Raw genomic sequence first — 17,600 nt, 5'->3', positions numbered from 1 at the left:
TATGAGTGTCCAGATGCCATTGATGTTCATTTTTTAACACAGCAAAAAATCCTGCATCTATGCAATCCTGCATCTATGCCCTTTTCTTTTTTTTATTTGTATTTTCTAAAGGGTCATTGGATTTTAGATTCTGTTTACAGAAATGGCCAGAACTCCCACTCTTGTCTTGCTTGTACGACGTCTCATTTTTTTGTCCTACATGTTGTTTCGTTTCCTAACTTGCATTTCTTGTATCCTGCTGGGACTTTTTCCCACTTGTCAATGCTCTAGCCTGTTGATGTGTGGGGCATTTCCTTTCTGCATGTTTTATAATAACTTGAATAACAGAAGAGTGAAACAAAAGTAGACAAACTTAACAGACGTTCCTCTAAAAGAGTCACATATTTAAAAGAAGAGACTAAAAACATCAGCACATCATTGTCAGTTTAAATCTACGACTCAGAAAAGTCTGTTGTAGTAGCTTTTATTCATTATTGCCAAATAATTGAGTGAATGAATGAATGAATAGAGCGATGTCAGATTCTGCCTAATTATTTTAACATCACAACAGTCAGGAGAAGCTGCAAAATGGACCTCTTTTAATTTTAAGGAATGCTTTTCAGTCAAAGAGGGAAAAAAAGGTTAAACTGCAAAATCTTAAGTCTTTTGAATGCACTTGCTTTGATTTCCTGATGTCTGACTTTTTGCTGGTACTCGAATCATCAGACATCTGATTGCTGCATATCCTAAAGCAATGATTCTTTTGATGTTTTAACAAAGCGTTTCTCACTTTGTCGTTCTCATTAACTTTCTCTCTCAAGGCACTTAGTTAAAGTTGTTAATCTGCCCCCTCACCCCCTTTATTTCTGTCCCTTTCTGTCTCTTTCAGCAGTAAATGTTGACAAGGTCCACGAGTTAATTAAAAACATCACCGTGGGGGCAGAAATAGAGAGGCATGAAGATAAAAAGAACATGTAGTGAGACTGAAGAATATGGAGGGAGAAGAGAACAGCTGACAAATGGGCAGATAGAATGAGAGAAATGAAGACAAAGAGAAACTGCAACAGCCTCTGAATGACTTGGCTGTCAGCCTGTTGTTGATTATTTGACTTAACCCCCCAGGGGGAGATTTCAGCCAGTGCAGCAAAGAAAAACAAACAGGCAAATACAAATGAATGCTATAATAAAATAAGCAAAGCCAGCAGATTTTTGTCATAATTTTTACTTTAAAAAACAAAAACATCTACAGTATGTCATTTACTGCCAGTATGTTATTGCTTATTTGAGAATTTATTCACACAAAGCACCATATTGCTGTCTAATGTCATTTTCTAACAGTCAAATCGGTAGCTGGAAAATCTCCTCTTATTTCCCTCAACTCTGATCTTGCTTGGGTTCAGTAAAATGTTTTGTATCCAATCATTACTTTTCATGTATCCCAAAACTTTGTTAAATTATCCTCCAAGTTACTTTACCTGGATGACATGATCTTTGTTGCATTAATTAATGCTGTTAAAGAAAAAAAAAAAGACCCATTAAGAGGCCTATTGATTAAAAATGTTTATTAAAATGTTTTAAATTCCAAACACAGGAGGTTCACTAAAGTGTATGTGAGAGCAAAGCTATGATGACGATATTTGCAGTCAACAGAGTTGATTTAAAATTCTTAATAGACCACATGTATTGACAGTCAGAAGTCATTGTGATTTATGCAGTTGGAATCATGACCTGGTCTGATTAAAAAAAAAAGTGAAATCATTTCACTGCCAGGTTTACTGTTGAGCACACCCTGTAGACCAAAACAAAGTGTCATGAGCAACACCCCCGCCCAGCATACATCTTACCACTATGCTTCTCGTCTGCAAAAGAACATGCCAAGTGCAAATGCACTGACCAAAACACCATCACCATTCTGTGGAACAGGTGGAAGTAACTTAAAAACGTTTATGTTGTTACTTACAGTAGAAGAAAAACTCTGAATCAAACTGCTGCGCTCTTCACTTTGGAAATACAAGGTCTTGTCTCTTTCTCTCTGGTTGGTTCTAAAAAGGCTTTTTATTTTAACAGTGACCAGGAACACACACAAACAATGTACATACTTGCAGAGATTGTCTATAGTGACAGACATCTAACTCTAACACAAAATCAGTGTTAATCCGGTTTTGTTCTTTTCTTTAGCCAACAACTTCTTTGCCAATAAGCATTGTTTCTTTAGAGGTAAACTCGAATCCTGGTTAACTTCAGATTAACGTTTTGTTCTGTTCTTTCACTCTCACTTCGAAAATACAAAAGCTTATTGCTTGCTTTCAAAACCTTTGATAGGAAGAGAGAACTGCAAAAGGAGAGAGGAAAACTCACATGAATACACATAAACACAGCCAGGCTGGTAAACATAGAATTGGAGATCAACACAGAGACGGAGTGTGACATCCTGTTTTACACCAGCTGAAAATACACCTCTTGTTCTACACATAGTGATGTCTTTAAATGATCCATTTCAGCTCATTGCCACTTTAAGGCATGTCCTCTAAGACCTTATAATTGTTACCTCCACAATTGCTACTATAATGCACTAGCTGAGTCTGTCATTAGCTTTAGCTGGTTATTAACACTTCAGCATTAGAAATGCAGAAAAAGGGAAAAATATAAATATGTTTTAGGATACCCAAAGTCTGGCAAACTGCAGAAAATAGACCGCCACACCCAAACCAATGGTTATAACCTATTCTATCTACTAGAGGTTGCTTTATTGATGCTGTTGTATTATGAACAGCAACGTAAGTGGTTAGTCTTATTAAACTTTCTTACAGTGGATATTTGCCATTTTTCATAGCTAACAAATTAACTAACAAGAAATGGTAAAAATGGTAAAAAGCCTATACATTACCACTAACAGAACTGTTTCTCAGTTCTGTCTCCACTAAATCAATTGCCTGTGGATTGTGTCTCATGGTCTACTGCTGCCTTCTGGCATGCCACATAACTAAAGGGTTGAAAGCAACTCTAAAATTTTAATTTCACCTCAATTCTCTTAAACAGACTGTTTCTGAGCATATATTTATGTCCACAGAAACGTTAAAACCTCTCTGTCCCATTAGATTTGTATCACGCCCTGCAGGATACCAATCCCAGGTCAGACCTCCACCACCCATGTGTTGTTTTTTTTGTTTTTTTTGTTCCCTTAACAATTCCAATATGCTATTGTTGAAATACCACATCTTTTTCATCCTTTATACCTTGTTTTATCTTTTTTTTTAATTATTATTATTATTTTCTCTTCAAGCCTAGTACTCTCTAAATTAAATTTATTCATTCAGTTTTTGGTCAGTGAAGTCCTCCCCACGTCTCACACCAAACATCTTGTTCCTTAGTGACGGCTAAGATTATGTTGTTTAAGGAAATATTTTTTTGTTTGTTTTGAAGAAATAATGATCACAGTTTTAAAGTGTGTGTGTGTGTGTGTGTGAGACATCTTGCTTTAACCACCTCCCACCCCCAACCAAACACAAATGTGCATTATATGGATATTTACAATATTTTGCAATGCTGCAATTTATATTTTACTCAACCGAAGGGACCAGTAGAAAGAAGAATGCAGTTTTATGGAGTAACTTCTGTCATTTCTCTCACCACATGTTGGTATGACTCTGCCTTTGTCTCCTCTGTTCATTGTGGTATTCATATACTGTTTATTTCACTTTGCTGTAAATGTAAATAAATAACCTATTGGTTTCTCCTTCCAGTCTAGCAGAGGATCTCTATCAGAAAGTCAAAAAATTGTTTGGTGAGCCTCATCAGGCCACAGAAGACCTAAAAGCAGAGGTAAGGATAACCTCGTCCTTGTCTTCTTTTCTTCATAGAATAACTATAACTGATTCAATTTAACATGATATCTTCCTGTTGACTTTCCAAGATAAACAACAAACTCTCAGACCATGAAAGGAAGCTCCAGGAGGCCCAGGATCTACTGAATTCAGCTCAGGGAAAAATGAGAGAAGCTGGATCACTGACAGAACAAAACCAAGCAAACCTAACAGCTCTGGAGGTGCATGCACTGAGTGGTTCACTTGTCAAACTTTGTTTTAAAGTGATCATAAACAGAGGTATACATCTTTGTTTATTTCCACGTTGACTAGCATGCAGGGTTCTCATTCATGAGACACACGCCACATGCAGTGTTTCACTTAGGACAATGCCTAAAAAGTGACGCCTCACACTAACATGAAACCACACAGCCAATCAAGAAAGGATCGTTGCATCCAGATGGGACGTTAATCATTCTGGTTGGTGTTGCATCCTTTCAGAGGAGGTGTGTCACCTTCAGTAAGCTGGCCTGCCAGTATATCACACACCCCAGCAGTGTAAGCCCCACAATGCACTGTGTCAACTAGCCTCCTTGCTAGTTACAGGTAGCTAGCAGTCGTACAGCATTTATGATGCTCACTACAGTTTTCTGCACCGAGTGCCTCAGAGATCCATGCCCTGCTATATTTTGCTGTGACTCAGAGTTGGTTCTTTGTTAGTCTACTGAAAACTATCATGTTATTCCCCACCCTTTTTTCTTTTCCTTTTTTTTTAAACTAATTCTGCTACATACGATTCACTGTTGTCTTGTCATTAGTTATAGCTTCCTTCCACTTAACTGGCTGGAAATAATCCTTTAGAAGGCCATATGATAATACCCTCAACACAACTTTTACGCCTCTGCTTATATTCAGATTAACAAACATTTTCCAGCCGTAGGTGTAAGAAAATTATATGACAGTCAGTCATAATGCTAATTAACTGAATATAGCTGCGGTTATAATAAGCAGTGTGTAATGGAGTGCATTTCTTCTGATTGTACACACACAAAAAATGTTGATTTACTGAAATAACAAGGTTGTGAATTTATTTTAGTCATGTAGATGCAATCTCGCCTTCAGTAAACTTCAGACTTTTGAATATTATTTTCCTTTTAAGCCCTTTTGCCTGTGGTTCATTTATATGTACATAAAGCTCAGGGGCCAAATCGATAGCCACCACAAATAAAACAAGCTTTTATCAGAAAAAATGATTATACATTTCCTTGAGGAAATATTTGAGAGTAATCTCTCCAACACACACATGCAGCATATTCGGTCTCTCTTTGTGCCCCTGCCCATGTCCATGACATCTATGTCTTCATAAAGAAAAGCTTTTAAGAGAATACACACTCACACCTGGTCATATTGAGGTTTTTTTTTTCTTATTGATAAAATTTTTAAGTCAGTGTTTCTAGTGTCCTTACGGTGCTTTTATCATTTTCAATACATGGATCACCTTGTACCATGAACAGGTCTTTGCAATAAGTCTGTAGAGAAAAAATTCTCCATGATTGAACTTTGATTATACAATTTTAACATCCTGTATAAGCCTTCAAATCCACACAGACACATTCACGCTTAATATTTGAAAATAAAATTCACTAACTAAGCTTTAGGGCTCCATCATTACTACAAAATCGACGATTTTTAGCCTGTTTTTTTTTTTAATTATCAAAACGAAGATTTTAAAAAAAAAACCTTGTTGTTGTTGCTGTGAGGGAAAATGAGCCTTGAATATGATGTTGCTCTGCTCTGTCACAGTTATGTTTGTCCATGTTTGTTTTCTTGTAGAGGAAACATTCTGGAGTTCATGCAGTGAAAAAAGAAATGCAGAAGACTCTCGATGAAGGAGAGAACTTGCTTGAGGAGGCAAATCAGCTGTCTGACACGATCAACAAGGGGATTGAGGTACTTGCATCATCACTGAAACTCTAGAACTTTTCTTAAGCTTTGTCAAGTCATGCTTACTCTGCCTGAAGTCATTTTGTTGTCAAACAAATGAATTAAAATACTTTACTGATCTCAGAGGGAATTATAAAAGGAGGAAATTAGAGTTCACAGTTAAAAACTATGAAATAATAAATGTTAGAGAACTTGTTAAAAAGAAAAGTGATCTAAAAATTCAGAAATAGTTTGAATACAAAGTTCCTCTGCTGTTTACAGGACTTGGAGGAGATGGGGAAAGAGCTCATTCCGCTTCATGGCCAGCTGGATGATAAAGTCCGTCACCTTGCTAAAGGCTTGAGTGATGGTAGTTTGGCTAATCTTGTGCATGACGCAGAGGAACATGCCAAACAACTGAATGATTCTGCAGCCATTTTAGATGGGTAAATAGTCTGTGAACATATCCCAGTTATGTTTCCACCTAGAGTGCTGGTTTGGATACCAGGTTCCCTGCACAGTCTTACAGGAAACTAAATTAGTTTTGATGAGTTTCACATGTCTGGATGAGTGTGAAAAACCATATGTTTCAACACATTTCAGTTTTAAAATAGATAACATTTAGGATTTCTTAAAAAGTTAATGGATCCAAGGGACATTAAGCTTTTCACATGGATTAAATTATCATAAATAAGATGGTGACACCAGAAGTCTTCAGAAACATATTTTCATTTAAAATTTTTGAAGCTTATATATTATTTTTAATACTTTTTTTTTTTTTTACTTGAATTTCTGAGACTCTGCACAGCCTATGGCTGGAATGCAAGTATAAGCTTGCCTTTAAAATAATAGTTTTATGGTCCAGTTAGTTATCTTTCCATATTTAAAAGTGTCCTCGAATAAGACACTCCATATCAAGCAGAAGGCAAAGTTTATTTTTACTTAGTTCTGAAAATTATTGATAAAAAATATAAAAAAGGTTAAATTCCCAGTAGTTATTCAAATAACCCGAGACTGAAAAAAAGTGATTATATTATATTTTAGTGAAATAGAAAATTGATTTTAATCTAAATTTAGTTTTAGAGTTACACGAAATGCTCAATTGCAGTAAATGGTAGTTTATGAGGGACATAAACTACATTAGCAGATCTTTTGTTGTCTCCCAGCTTGCTGCAGGATTCTGTCTACAACTATAATATACACATTGTAATTGTGTGGCGTAACATCAGGATTTTTAACCCATTCAGTAATATTTTAAGCATTTAATGTGTCCCAAGGGGTCTGAAAACAACAACAACAAATTTTAACTGAAAAACCTTGAAACTGGAGTCTGGAAAAAAAAAAAAGTGGAATTTTGAAATGGAAAATGTTTAGAAAGTCTGGTTCTTATTCATGTTTATTGGAAAGAATTGCGTGTCGATTTTTTTCCCCCTCCTAATTGTTTAAAAGGTATAAACATTTTAAAACAGTTTATGAAATGTTTAAAGCATGTGATATACATACTGAATTTTACAAGACAAATAACTTGTATTTAAAGAACAAAAACTGCTGTAAAACTAGTAATTATGAGCAGTAATGTTTGATGGCATTGAGGGCTGGGCTTTCATGACACTTCCAGCTTTAGTTAGCAAAAACGGTTCAAACCACAGTAGTTAATACTTTTTGAAATACTTCAATTATGTCCTCTGGGAGAAGACCTCAGGGAAGACCCAGGACACGCTGGAGGGATTCTATGTCTCAGGAGGTCTGGGTTTTCCAAACTAAGCAGCTACCCTTGTAAACCGACCCCAGATAAGCAGAAGAAAATAAATGAATGGATCTGTTATGGATTGCTTTGGGTTTTTTTTTTTTTGTTTAAACAAAGTTAATCAATGAAAGTATCTATATGTCCCCTCTCCTTTATTCTTCCAGAATTTTGGCCGAAGCTAAAAACCTATCCTTTAATGCAACAGCTGCATTCAATGCTTACAGTAACATTAAAGCCAATGTTGATGCTGCGGAAAAAGAGGCAAAGGCAGCCAAACAGAGGGCAAGTGAGGCACTGGCGCTGGTAAGAATACAGATACATACAATCTGAACATGGTAAAGATATCTCATTTTCCATGTTTGACACTTCTGCAATCATATTGTTGGCAGAAAATACTTGCTGTGAAAATATTAAATGGATATAGAGTATATTCATGCTAGGTGTAATCCAGCTCTGATACAGATGCAGCGTACACACAGCACTAAGCACAAGCACTTCAGCCATCCACACCATGAAAGTGTACTCTCAGTACAAAAGATAGTGTGTGTCTCTTGTATGCAGGAGCAGTAATGTAAGCTTGTGCTCTCCTTTAGTCATGGCTGAGAGATCAAAGCGCTTCTCAGTTCCTCTGCTTTCTTCTCTTTTTCTCCTCTGCTCCTTGCATTACACAAATGTGACAGCACGCACCTGGAATCTTAGTTTCCTTCCTGTTCTTACACTTTTTTTTTTCTCTGTCACACTTTTACATTTTAATTTACCCTCAATTTGACCTTTTTTCAATTTGTTTACATTTTTGTTTTCCTCTTTACATTTGTACTCAGTTAAGTTTCCTCACTTTATCATTCTGAAACCTTAGTTTGTCCTTCTCAATCAATTATTCTCCTTTCTTTTCCCTTGATTATTTGTCTTTGTTGGTCTATAATTTAATTTGGGAAATAAACCAAGTACCTCGATTATGATTATGTTTAGGCAACGATAGCTAACTGGACTGTTAACACAATGTTTAGACAATGAAATAAATCTAAAAAGTAACCTTGACATTAAATGTCAAAAAAGTAAAAGTCAGTTTAATCACTCAGGATTGTTTAGAAATGCAACGTGGCAACTGTCTAATGTTGCAAAAGTTCCATACCATATGCTTACTACTTGCTATGAGATCCAAATTTATTGGATGACATTTTTAATGATATTTTTAGTTTTAAATTAATAATGTAATCACAGACTGTGTGATAATATATACCTTATGTTGTTATTTTTTGACACCTTATCCTGATCTAGGCTTTAGGTCCAGATGTTCCAGTAAAGGAAGCTGCTCAAAATGCCCTGCAGAAGAGTCAAATGCTGCTGAACAAGGCCAAACAACTTCAAGACTATATTCAAGGTGAAGTAAATGCATAGAGACTTGTTTAAAAAATGTACACACATATATTATATATATATAAATAAAAAGACAGCAAGTTATTTGAAACCCATACAATCAACAATGAAGCTGCCACAAAGATAAACATTAAAGACACATTAAAGACTTTTTGTTGTTCTTTTCTCAGTAACTCTTCCCCTGTCGATGGCTAATTCAGCATCATACTTGTACTTTGATCCCTGCACAAACACACCTGACTCAAATCACTGAGTCATTGTGTAGAACTTGATAAGCTGTTGGATCCATTTAATCTGAGTAAAGTGTGTAGAAGCGAGTTGCATTGATAACCTGCAGGACTGTGGCCCTTGTGGGACTGAGTTAAACAGACTTGACATGCTATATCGATACAACATCAGTTGTAGCTAGAAAGTCAAAAGCAGCGCAACTATAAAAAAAAATAAATAAATAAATCTTTTTTTGAACTGATATTTGTTAATTTTTTATTGGTTTTATTAATGTAGAAACATTTTGCAGGTATATTTTAGTTTAATCAGTATTTTAGGTTTGTTCTTTTAATGTAGGAGTTTGTCCTCCGACTGTTTGCTGTCAATCACTCTCAACCAGTCAGTACACGAAGGAGACTTTGCTTAGCAACAAATCAAACCATCTTTATTTACATTGTGTGTTGTTGTGTGAGTAGAGAATGCCGACACTGTGGCTGGGCTGAAGGGCAGACTCAAAGCAGCAAAAGACAAAACCAAAGACCTTTTCAAAGCTGTTAATGGAACCATGGAAACGCTCCGTGCCATTCCCAATGGTATGACTACACAACTACACCATTGTGTTTTATGCATTGTGTGAGTAGGTCACAAATACACACTTGATGAAAAGATAAAGACTGAATAAATCAATATCAGTCAACAAATAGAGGTCTTTTGCACTGCAGTGATGATGATGAAAGTGCAGGACCAAGGTGAAACATCTAAAATTAACAGACTTTAATTTCAAGTTTAATCCCAGTTTGAAGTAAAAAGAAAAAAAATCAGTGTGTGTCAGCATTGTGAATACCATTACAAATATACAGGAAGGCTGTCTAATGCTAAACTTGGTTAGTATCTTGGATTCATTTCCAGTCTGCTGCACTGTGGTTCAGATATTACCTGCAAACATTCATTTCATCTGGCCATTAATTATTTAAATAGTTTGCATGCAAATACCTGACATTTTAGAAGTTGTAGTAAAGCTTTCAATTCCAAATTAAACCATTTGAACTTAAATTACAGCGGCGAAATCTTTAAATGTGCCAAATCTGCACGGTGCAAAGAAATCTGAAAGATTTCATTTAGTTCTTCTGATATCAGAAATATTGAATACCAGGAACTGGTAGACGTTGAACACCATGAAATGTAGATAATGAATAAAATCTGAGTATAAATTAAATAGAAATTCTTCTCTTTTAAAACAGATACAGCAGCTAAGCTGGCAGCTACGAAGGCGGTAGCAGCTGATGCCAACGCCACAGCTACAGATGTCCTTGAACGCCTTGAAGAGTTGAATTTGCGCCTCGGAGGTCTGCAGCGCAACTACAGCGAGCTGGAGGACACTGTCAAAGCAGCCAATCAGATGATCCAGGACCCAGAGAAAAACAGTAAAGTGCTCTTCTATTGAGTAACTGCATTACCTTGTTATAGAAAAGTAAACAGAGAAGGAACCTCTCATCACTTTTTTTTCATGTGTTATTTAATATAAATACAAGCTTCCTTTTTAACGAGATAAATCCTTTTCTGTGATAACTAATTACATTTTAAATTAGGTTTTAACACCACTTTATTAGCAGTTGCTCACTAAATCTTGTGACAAAAGGACTTTTTTTTTTTTAAATGATGTAGTAAAAACACCTGGTTCTTTGTTAATTCTCAGTCTTGGGAGATTTGAAGTTTCTGTTTCAGAGCCACTTAGATTATTGAATTCTGTTGAATTGTGATATTTTTCTCTCTTTGTCTCTCTCTTTTTCCAACCCCGCAGCAATCAGTATGTATATTTCACTTACTTTAATTTGAGCCTCTATTGATGGAAGTGGTGCACCAGTACCACATAGTTCTCACATTATTTCTGTAGCAGCACAGATTTCTAGTCAATTGTTTTTTATTTTCTATTTTTTTAAAGACATTTTAAATCACATTTTTAACACCACATCACCAACATCACTGTGTTAATGTGGTGTACTAGGATTAATTGATGCCATGTATGTAAGTGTAAACTGATTTTGGGAACGGTATTGGTGCACCATACACTAATCTTATCTTTTCTATCTGTAAAGTAAGCAAGCTGCTTCTAATAATGCCTCTGTTCGGCATGAGCATGAGAGCTCTACACATTGCAAAGCATCGAAACTTCTCTTTAAATTCCATTTTCTAATGTTTCTGTCTCTTTTTTCAGTTTCTAGCATATGAAGAATAGATGTAAATGAAAGTAAAGCAGTCCTGTTTGAAAGCTCAGCTACACTAATTGTTTGGCTCTCGTCTCGCCAGCTTTCACTTCTTCTGTTTTCCTCTTCATTAAGTGATTTTTTTCTCCTTGCAAGCCTCCACTTTCTCTTAGCTTTGATATACCTTGAAGAATTATGATAATGATTACTATGCTATCCGGTGTATTTACCATACTTTACCTCTTTACCCTCAGTTCATGCTGCAGGAGCTAAAGTTAAGGATTTAGAGGATGAAGCCGACAGACTGTTGGAGAAACTCCAGCCGATCAAAAAGCTGGAAGACAATCTGAAGCGTAACATCTCACAAATCAAGGACCTGATCAACCAGGCCAGGAAACAAGCTAATTCAGTAAGTTGTCCAGATGCTTAAATGTTCAGCATCAGAACACTGCCCTGTTTCTACAGCTCTATAGTACATTAATTCAATTTAACTTTGAATTATTGTCTTGGCCTTTATTTACTTGTTTACATACACTGTTTAGTTTATTAAACTTGATCTGTTCCTTGCAGATGCAAATAACATTTTTTAAACAAGTGATTTAGTTCTTTCCCTACTAATATGTTATGAGATTATTTTTAAAAAAGACTGTTGCCTTGAAAGGCAAAGGAAGTTTATTTATATATTACATTTCATAAACAAGACAACACAATGTTTTACATAAAACTGTAAAAGCAGTACAGCAGGTTGCAGAAGAAGACAGAAAAAACTAAAATACCTGAGATAAAATTCATTTAATTTTTTATGTAAGTCTATCCAGGATCTTGTATGATGCCATATTATTATTAACCCTTGAACACTGAGTAGTGATTCAAAATCAATGTTGCATGGGTGAAAATCACCCAGCCTTAGTGTTCTAGCGTTAAAGTAAATCTCAGGATGACTGGTATTACAAAGCTGGTTGACTTTTTACTGGATTTTATCACTCTGACCACCTCTGCTGGAATCCCAGCTTGCTCTGAATGCAGGTTAAGCTTAATACAGCCAGTGGCACATCCGATGGAATCGAGACTGATTAACCTTCCTGATTTTCCTCAAGAATGCACCTGGAAAATCTGGTTTAATGACATACACAAACATAAACTGTTCTTTAAAGATGTGGCAGAATTATTGTTTGACTTATTAAACCATGAATCCACATAGTCAGCAGTTTTTGACATTTTTTCTGATGTGGGTGTATAATTGTGATTGGTGAAATGCCATCAACTCTGTACATTTACATTCCTGCGTGTATGTTCAGAATTAGAAAACTGGGGTTGACGTAACACCCTGATTAGCAGTTCAATTCCTCCTCTGGGTGAGATTTCCATTGCTACGGGTAGTTTCACAAATAACGTAAAGAAACCAGGGCTATGATCACCTGATTTATGGTTGACTCCTCCATCTGGAGGCACTTTGTGTTGTAGACTGTAGAAAAACAGTAAAGAGTTAGCAACTATCACTTACAGTCAGTGGGTGATTTAAAACTATTTACTCCCATTGTAACCTCTATTTGTCATGAAATTCTTTTTAAACATGTTTTCTTTTGTTTGTTTTCCTTCATTTCATAGATATTTTTTTAACGAAATGCACTTTTTTCAGTAAACTTTGCAGTATCACTCTGCAGTTCCAACTTCTTGTCCAAATATATTCACATCTGGTTCCAGAAAGACTAAAATAGTGACAGTTAAATCCTGAACTAGATTTTTTTAAATGACAGTTCACAAGCCAATTGGTTTCCCATCTCTCTGTATCTGTTTTTGGTTTTTTTTCCTTGCAGTTTATAATCTGTACCTAATTATTGAAAGTGAACGAGCCAAACAACTAGGAGGTTCAAGTCTAATTCATTTCACTGCATTCATCTTTTACAGGCAAACAACTTGTATATTTAGCGATAAATACAATGTGAAATGTATGATAAAAGTTCTCCATGTTAATTCTATTTTTTTTTTTTGTGTGTGTGTGTTATTTTACAGATCAAAGTGTCGGTGTCATCAGGCGGTGACTGTCTCCGTAGTTACCGCCCTGATATTAGAAAAGGAAGGTACAATACCATTGTCCTTCATGTTAAAACCACCACGCCTGACAACCTACTGTTCTACCTGGGATCTGCTAAATATGTACGTAGATGTTTTGCATGCAACACAAATAAATGTGAGTTCACACACTTCAGTTATGAATGTGGAAAAATATACTATGAAAAGGATAATACTGTAAATTTTTACACAAATATTTATATATTTACATCTAAATATTTTAATGAGTTACATTTCCTTCTTTCCAAATGGCCTCAATTCAGCCCGAAGAAAGAAGTAAATCTAATTTTGATACAAAAAAGTATCTCACTTTAAAAGTAGCTCATGCTAATAAAACCCTGATTGGAGTGAAACCAAAACAAAACACTTTATCATGTCTGTAAACACGGAGAGGTAATTTCACACAACCTCTACATCATGGAGGGGAGACGATCTCAGGAAAAATTGTAAAATTTCAATTGATTTATTTTTCCTTTAAGTTTCATGTTAATGTATTAATCATATTTAGTATAATGTTGAAGTGTTTTGTTTTGTGAAACATTTATCATACTTGCAAGGTACTGCATTTCAGCCCCTATTAAAATCTGCATGCACTGGAAAAGCACATGTTCATCCGTTACATTGTACATACAAATCAGTGCTAACACACAGCCTACACATATTCTCTGAGTGATTTGTCTAATATGAGAATAATTAATACATCTTGACACATACCCAGCAGCACATTTCTAAACACAGAACCCTCCTGTTTTAGGATACCAATGATGGTCGCAAAGTGTTTGTGTGTATGTGTTCGTATGTTAAAGAGAAGCAGCAATTAACAACAACTTTATGTAGCTCTCAGCTTCAGCCTGATTTCCCCTGAGAAAGCTTTGCTTTGCTTCATCTGACTGGGAAATCTTAAACGTGCTTGTATATGTGTGTGTCTCTGACTGATATTCTAATGCAGAATGAATAGCAATTCTGTGTGTGTGTGTGTATGTGTGTGTGCGCGAGTGCACGTGTCTTACATCTTAGTAATAGTGTGTTGTGCTAGATGAATAATAACGATGCTGCCCTGTGATCTGTGCTAATGAATAATCGCCTTCACCCTGGAGAGTCGAGAAGCGTGTGTGTGTGTGTGTGTGTGTGTGTGTGTGTGCGTGTGTGTGTGTGTGTGTGTGTGTGTCATTTGTGTCTTCAAATGTGACTCCTTGATAATCTCTAATTGTGCATAATTCTATATGAATAATAATGCTGTGTATGCACTTCAGACAGCATCCAGACAAGATGCTCACATGCTCTCTTTTTTCTGGTTTTTGACTCAGACATAAGTAACAAGATTGCTAATCAAAATAAAGTGGGATTGTGTGAAAATCCGCTTATGAGGACTGATGGAAAAAACCTCAGCCTTTGTCCCTCAGTGTAACATCACTTTACAATTCACTTTTCCCTGCATGAAAAATACTGCAGTTGTTTGTATGTGATAAGAGATATCGGACACCTTTTAATCATCATCTTGGTTGTCTGCCAGCAGTGTTACGTAGCTTCTCTGTTCTATTATTGGAGACACAAAGACAGTTTCATTACAGGAAGCTATGTAAATAAACACGACTAATTTGCATAGCAGGATTTCTTTCCAAATCCTCTCCTTCAAATCTGAGGCACACCTGTTGGGTAGAGGTGTGTTTAGTTCAGAAGTGTGTGCTTTGGTGTGAATAACTTGCCTGACTTAAACCTAAATCTGACCTTTTATGTCTGCAAAAACGATAACTGGAAGGAGATTTACACTGCACATTAATGTCAGACTGTAGGTGTGGAAACAGCTGGTATGAGCACCCTTGGATTAGTTGGGAAAGGCCATCCTTGATTTATCATTTCACATTTTTTATTACATGTTAAGCCAGTGGTTTTACAATGTCCAGGATTAAGGGCTCTGTGAAACTGAAATCCTCAAGTACCCACTTAGTTATTATATTTTCACAATGAATATTTTTGTTAATCTAATTCTAGTATTGTTATTGTTCCAAACATCTGTCAAGTGTTATACAGTTTGGATCGAAGGTAGATTTATTCCAGGTTTCCCCTGATGAAATGACGATTGCGCCTATGAGTTTGTGCGTAAATGGGTGAATTTGATATGTAATGTAAAATGCCATGAGTGGTCGGTACAACCTGAAAAGCGCTAGAAGTACAAGTCCATTTACCAATTACATTAATTTTTTTTTGCCTTTTACTTAATTCCATCAACACATCAGAGTAATTCTAAGCAAAAGGTTTTAAAGTTTCAACCTATTAGTCCCTCATAAAGTAATTCAAAAGATCAACTTATAAGCAAATTGACAAGGTCGAATAAATTGACCTTGTAGATTATCTGCACTTGCATATAAGAACATTATCTCACTAAACAACATAGGCAAAGAAAAAGAAAAAAAAAAAACTTTTCACAAATTTGGTTTAGTTTGTTGACATGATGGGGTTTAAGAAAACATTCTGCCCAAACAATTGTTTATGTGCACTTTACTTTTCCTGTTTCTCAGGTCGATTTCCTGGCCTTGGAGATGCGGAAGGGGAAAGTAAATTTCCTTTGGGATGTGGGCTCAGGTGTAGGAAGGGTTGAATATCCCCATCACACCATCCATGATGGGAATTGGCACCGGATCGAGGCATCTCGGTAAGAATTATATGCACATGCAGGTGTTGCTTTCTGGCACATATACTTGCTCTTTTGAGCATTGATGTTTGTTGTGTTCCAACGCCAAACAGGAATGTCTAATGTAAAGAAGACAACGAGAAGACAAAATCTGAGAAACATAAAGCCTGTTGTTATGTTTTTACTTTGACTGGCTGATTTTATATAATGTCTAAAATATTTTCTCATTTTTCCCCTCGTTCTGACCCTTATTTAACCACAACAACTGATAGTAACAACAAAGATAAACCAACAGCAACCAGAGGGCACCGTCTTACTCATGCGCGTAGAAAACACATTGTTTCACTTGGGAAATCTTGAGTTTGCAGCTGTGTCAGCCTGTAGCACATCATTACATAGATGTACTGTAATCCTTTTTCCCCTCCTGTCTCTATGTAAGCTGCAGTCGTTATATATACACCATTTGCAAAAAGTAGGTTTCTCACCTGTGCCATGCATTTTCCATCTGAGAGATTTCCCAAAGGTGTTTACGCACTGGATCACAGACTATCGGTCTTAAAAATGTCCCCCTGCACAACAAAGAAATGCTCTTTGTGGCTTGAAACAAACTCCAAGACAGGTAGTTAATTTCACTGCCTGACTCGGAGGTTCTCCAGGAACAAACTGGTTCCTTTCTGTGTTTCTATTGTCAATCTTTAACACCAAGACTTCATGAAAACCTAGACGTATTCAATCATAGAAACTATGTTCCAGGAAGAACAGAATGATAAACGGCATCAAACATAACACTCATGTTCACTCACTCCCCTGTTCTCCAACCCTAGCAATGGTCTGAATGGTACCATATCGGTATATCCTCTGGAAGGTCCTATGGCAGGCATGATGCCAACGTCGACCAGTGCCAACTCACCAGTTGCTTACACCATCTTGGATGTTGACCAGAACGCCTACCTGTTTGTAGGGGGAATACTCGGCACTGTCAAGGTATTTGTTTATCAAATACATCACAAAGCTTTCTGGTTCTTTTTGTTTGTTTGTTTTTAACTCCCTCTCGATGTTTTGTGCCATCCTAGAAAGCAGAAGCTGTGAGGACATCAACATTTACAGGCTGCATGGGAGAGACTTTCTTGGATGGGAAACCTATTGGACTATGGAACTACAGGGAGAGACAGGGAGACTGTAAGGGTTGTGTTGTCAGGTAAACACCAAATCTTCTCATTTTCTACATAATTTAAGTTTGTCCATTTATTTATTTTATTTTACCTCTTAAAATGTTTGTCCTACTATAGTTTTGGTATGTGAAGTTGTTACTCTCCATCTAGTCTTTTAGATTTTTTTTTTTCTTCAATGAAAGGAACAAAAAGCAAAATTGTGTCAACAGTTTGCTTTTGTGCACTGCGTATAGAACAAAACAAAGTTTGTCATGAGCCACATCTCCCTCTACCAACCACCCCCCCACACACTCACCTTGTTTTTGATCAAATGTGCAAACGGCAGACACACTAAACAAAACATCACCGTTTTGTGGACCATGTTTAAGCAACTTAAATGTTTATATTGTTGCTCGCTCCAAGTCAAATTTTAGCCCCTCTACCACTCACAGTGCTCTCTGCTTTGGACATACAAGGGATTCTGTAAATCAGGTTACGTTCCTT

At 36.3% G+C, this 17,600-nt stretch overlaps 1 protein-coding gene across 1 annotated transcript in view; it reads left to right on the top strand.

Moving 5' to 3' along the window:
* Window positions 1-17,600, top strand: part of lama2 (laminin, alpha 2) — a 192,912-nt gene that overhangs the window by 148,236 nt on the left and 27,076 nt on the right. Inside the window, exons 41-53 of the mRNA XM_079255305.1 lie at window positions 3,723-3,801; window positions 3,893-4,024; window positions 5,616-5,732; window positions 5,988-6,151; window positions 7,617-7,755; window positions 8,731-8,833; window positions 9,513-9,629; window positions 10,278-10,460; window positions 11,495-11,649; window positions 13,254-13,397; window positions 15,833-15,966; window positions 16,770-16,929; window positions 17,019-17,143. Coding sequence (XP_079111431.1) covers window positions 3,723-3,801; window positions 3,893-4,024; window positions 5,616-5,732; window positions 5,988-6,151; window positions 7,617-7,755; window positions 8,731-8,833; window positions 9,513-9,629; window positions 10,278-10,460; window positions 11,495-11,649; window positions 13,254-13,397; window positions 15,833-15,966; window positions 16,770-16,929; window positions 17,019-17,143 — 1,752 coding nt within the window. The remainder of the gene's footprint in view (window positions 1-3,722; window positions 3,802-3,892; window positions 4,025-5,615; window positions 5,733-5,987; window positions 6,152-7,616; window positions 7,756-8,730; window positions 8,834-9,512; window positions 9,630-10,277; window positions 10,461-11,494; window positions 11,650-13,253; window positions 13,398-15,832; window positions 15,967-16,769; window positions 16,930-17,018; window positions 17,144-17,600) is intronic.

This window comes from Telmatherina bonti (genome assembly GCF_933228915.1).
Source record: "Telmatherina bonti genome assembly, chromosome: 16".
Lineage (NCBI taxonomy): Eukaryota > Metazoa > Chordata > Actinopteri > Atheriniformes > Telmatherinidae > Telmatherina > Telmatherina bonti.
This window is presented reverse-complemented; position numbering and strand designations above follow the sequence as displayed.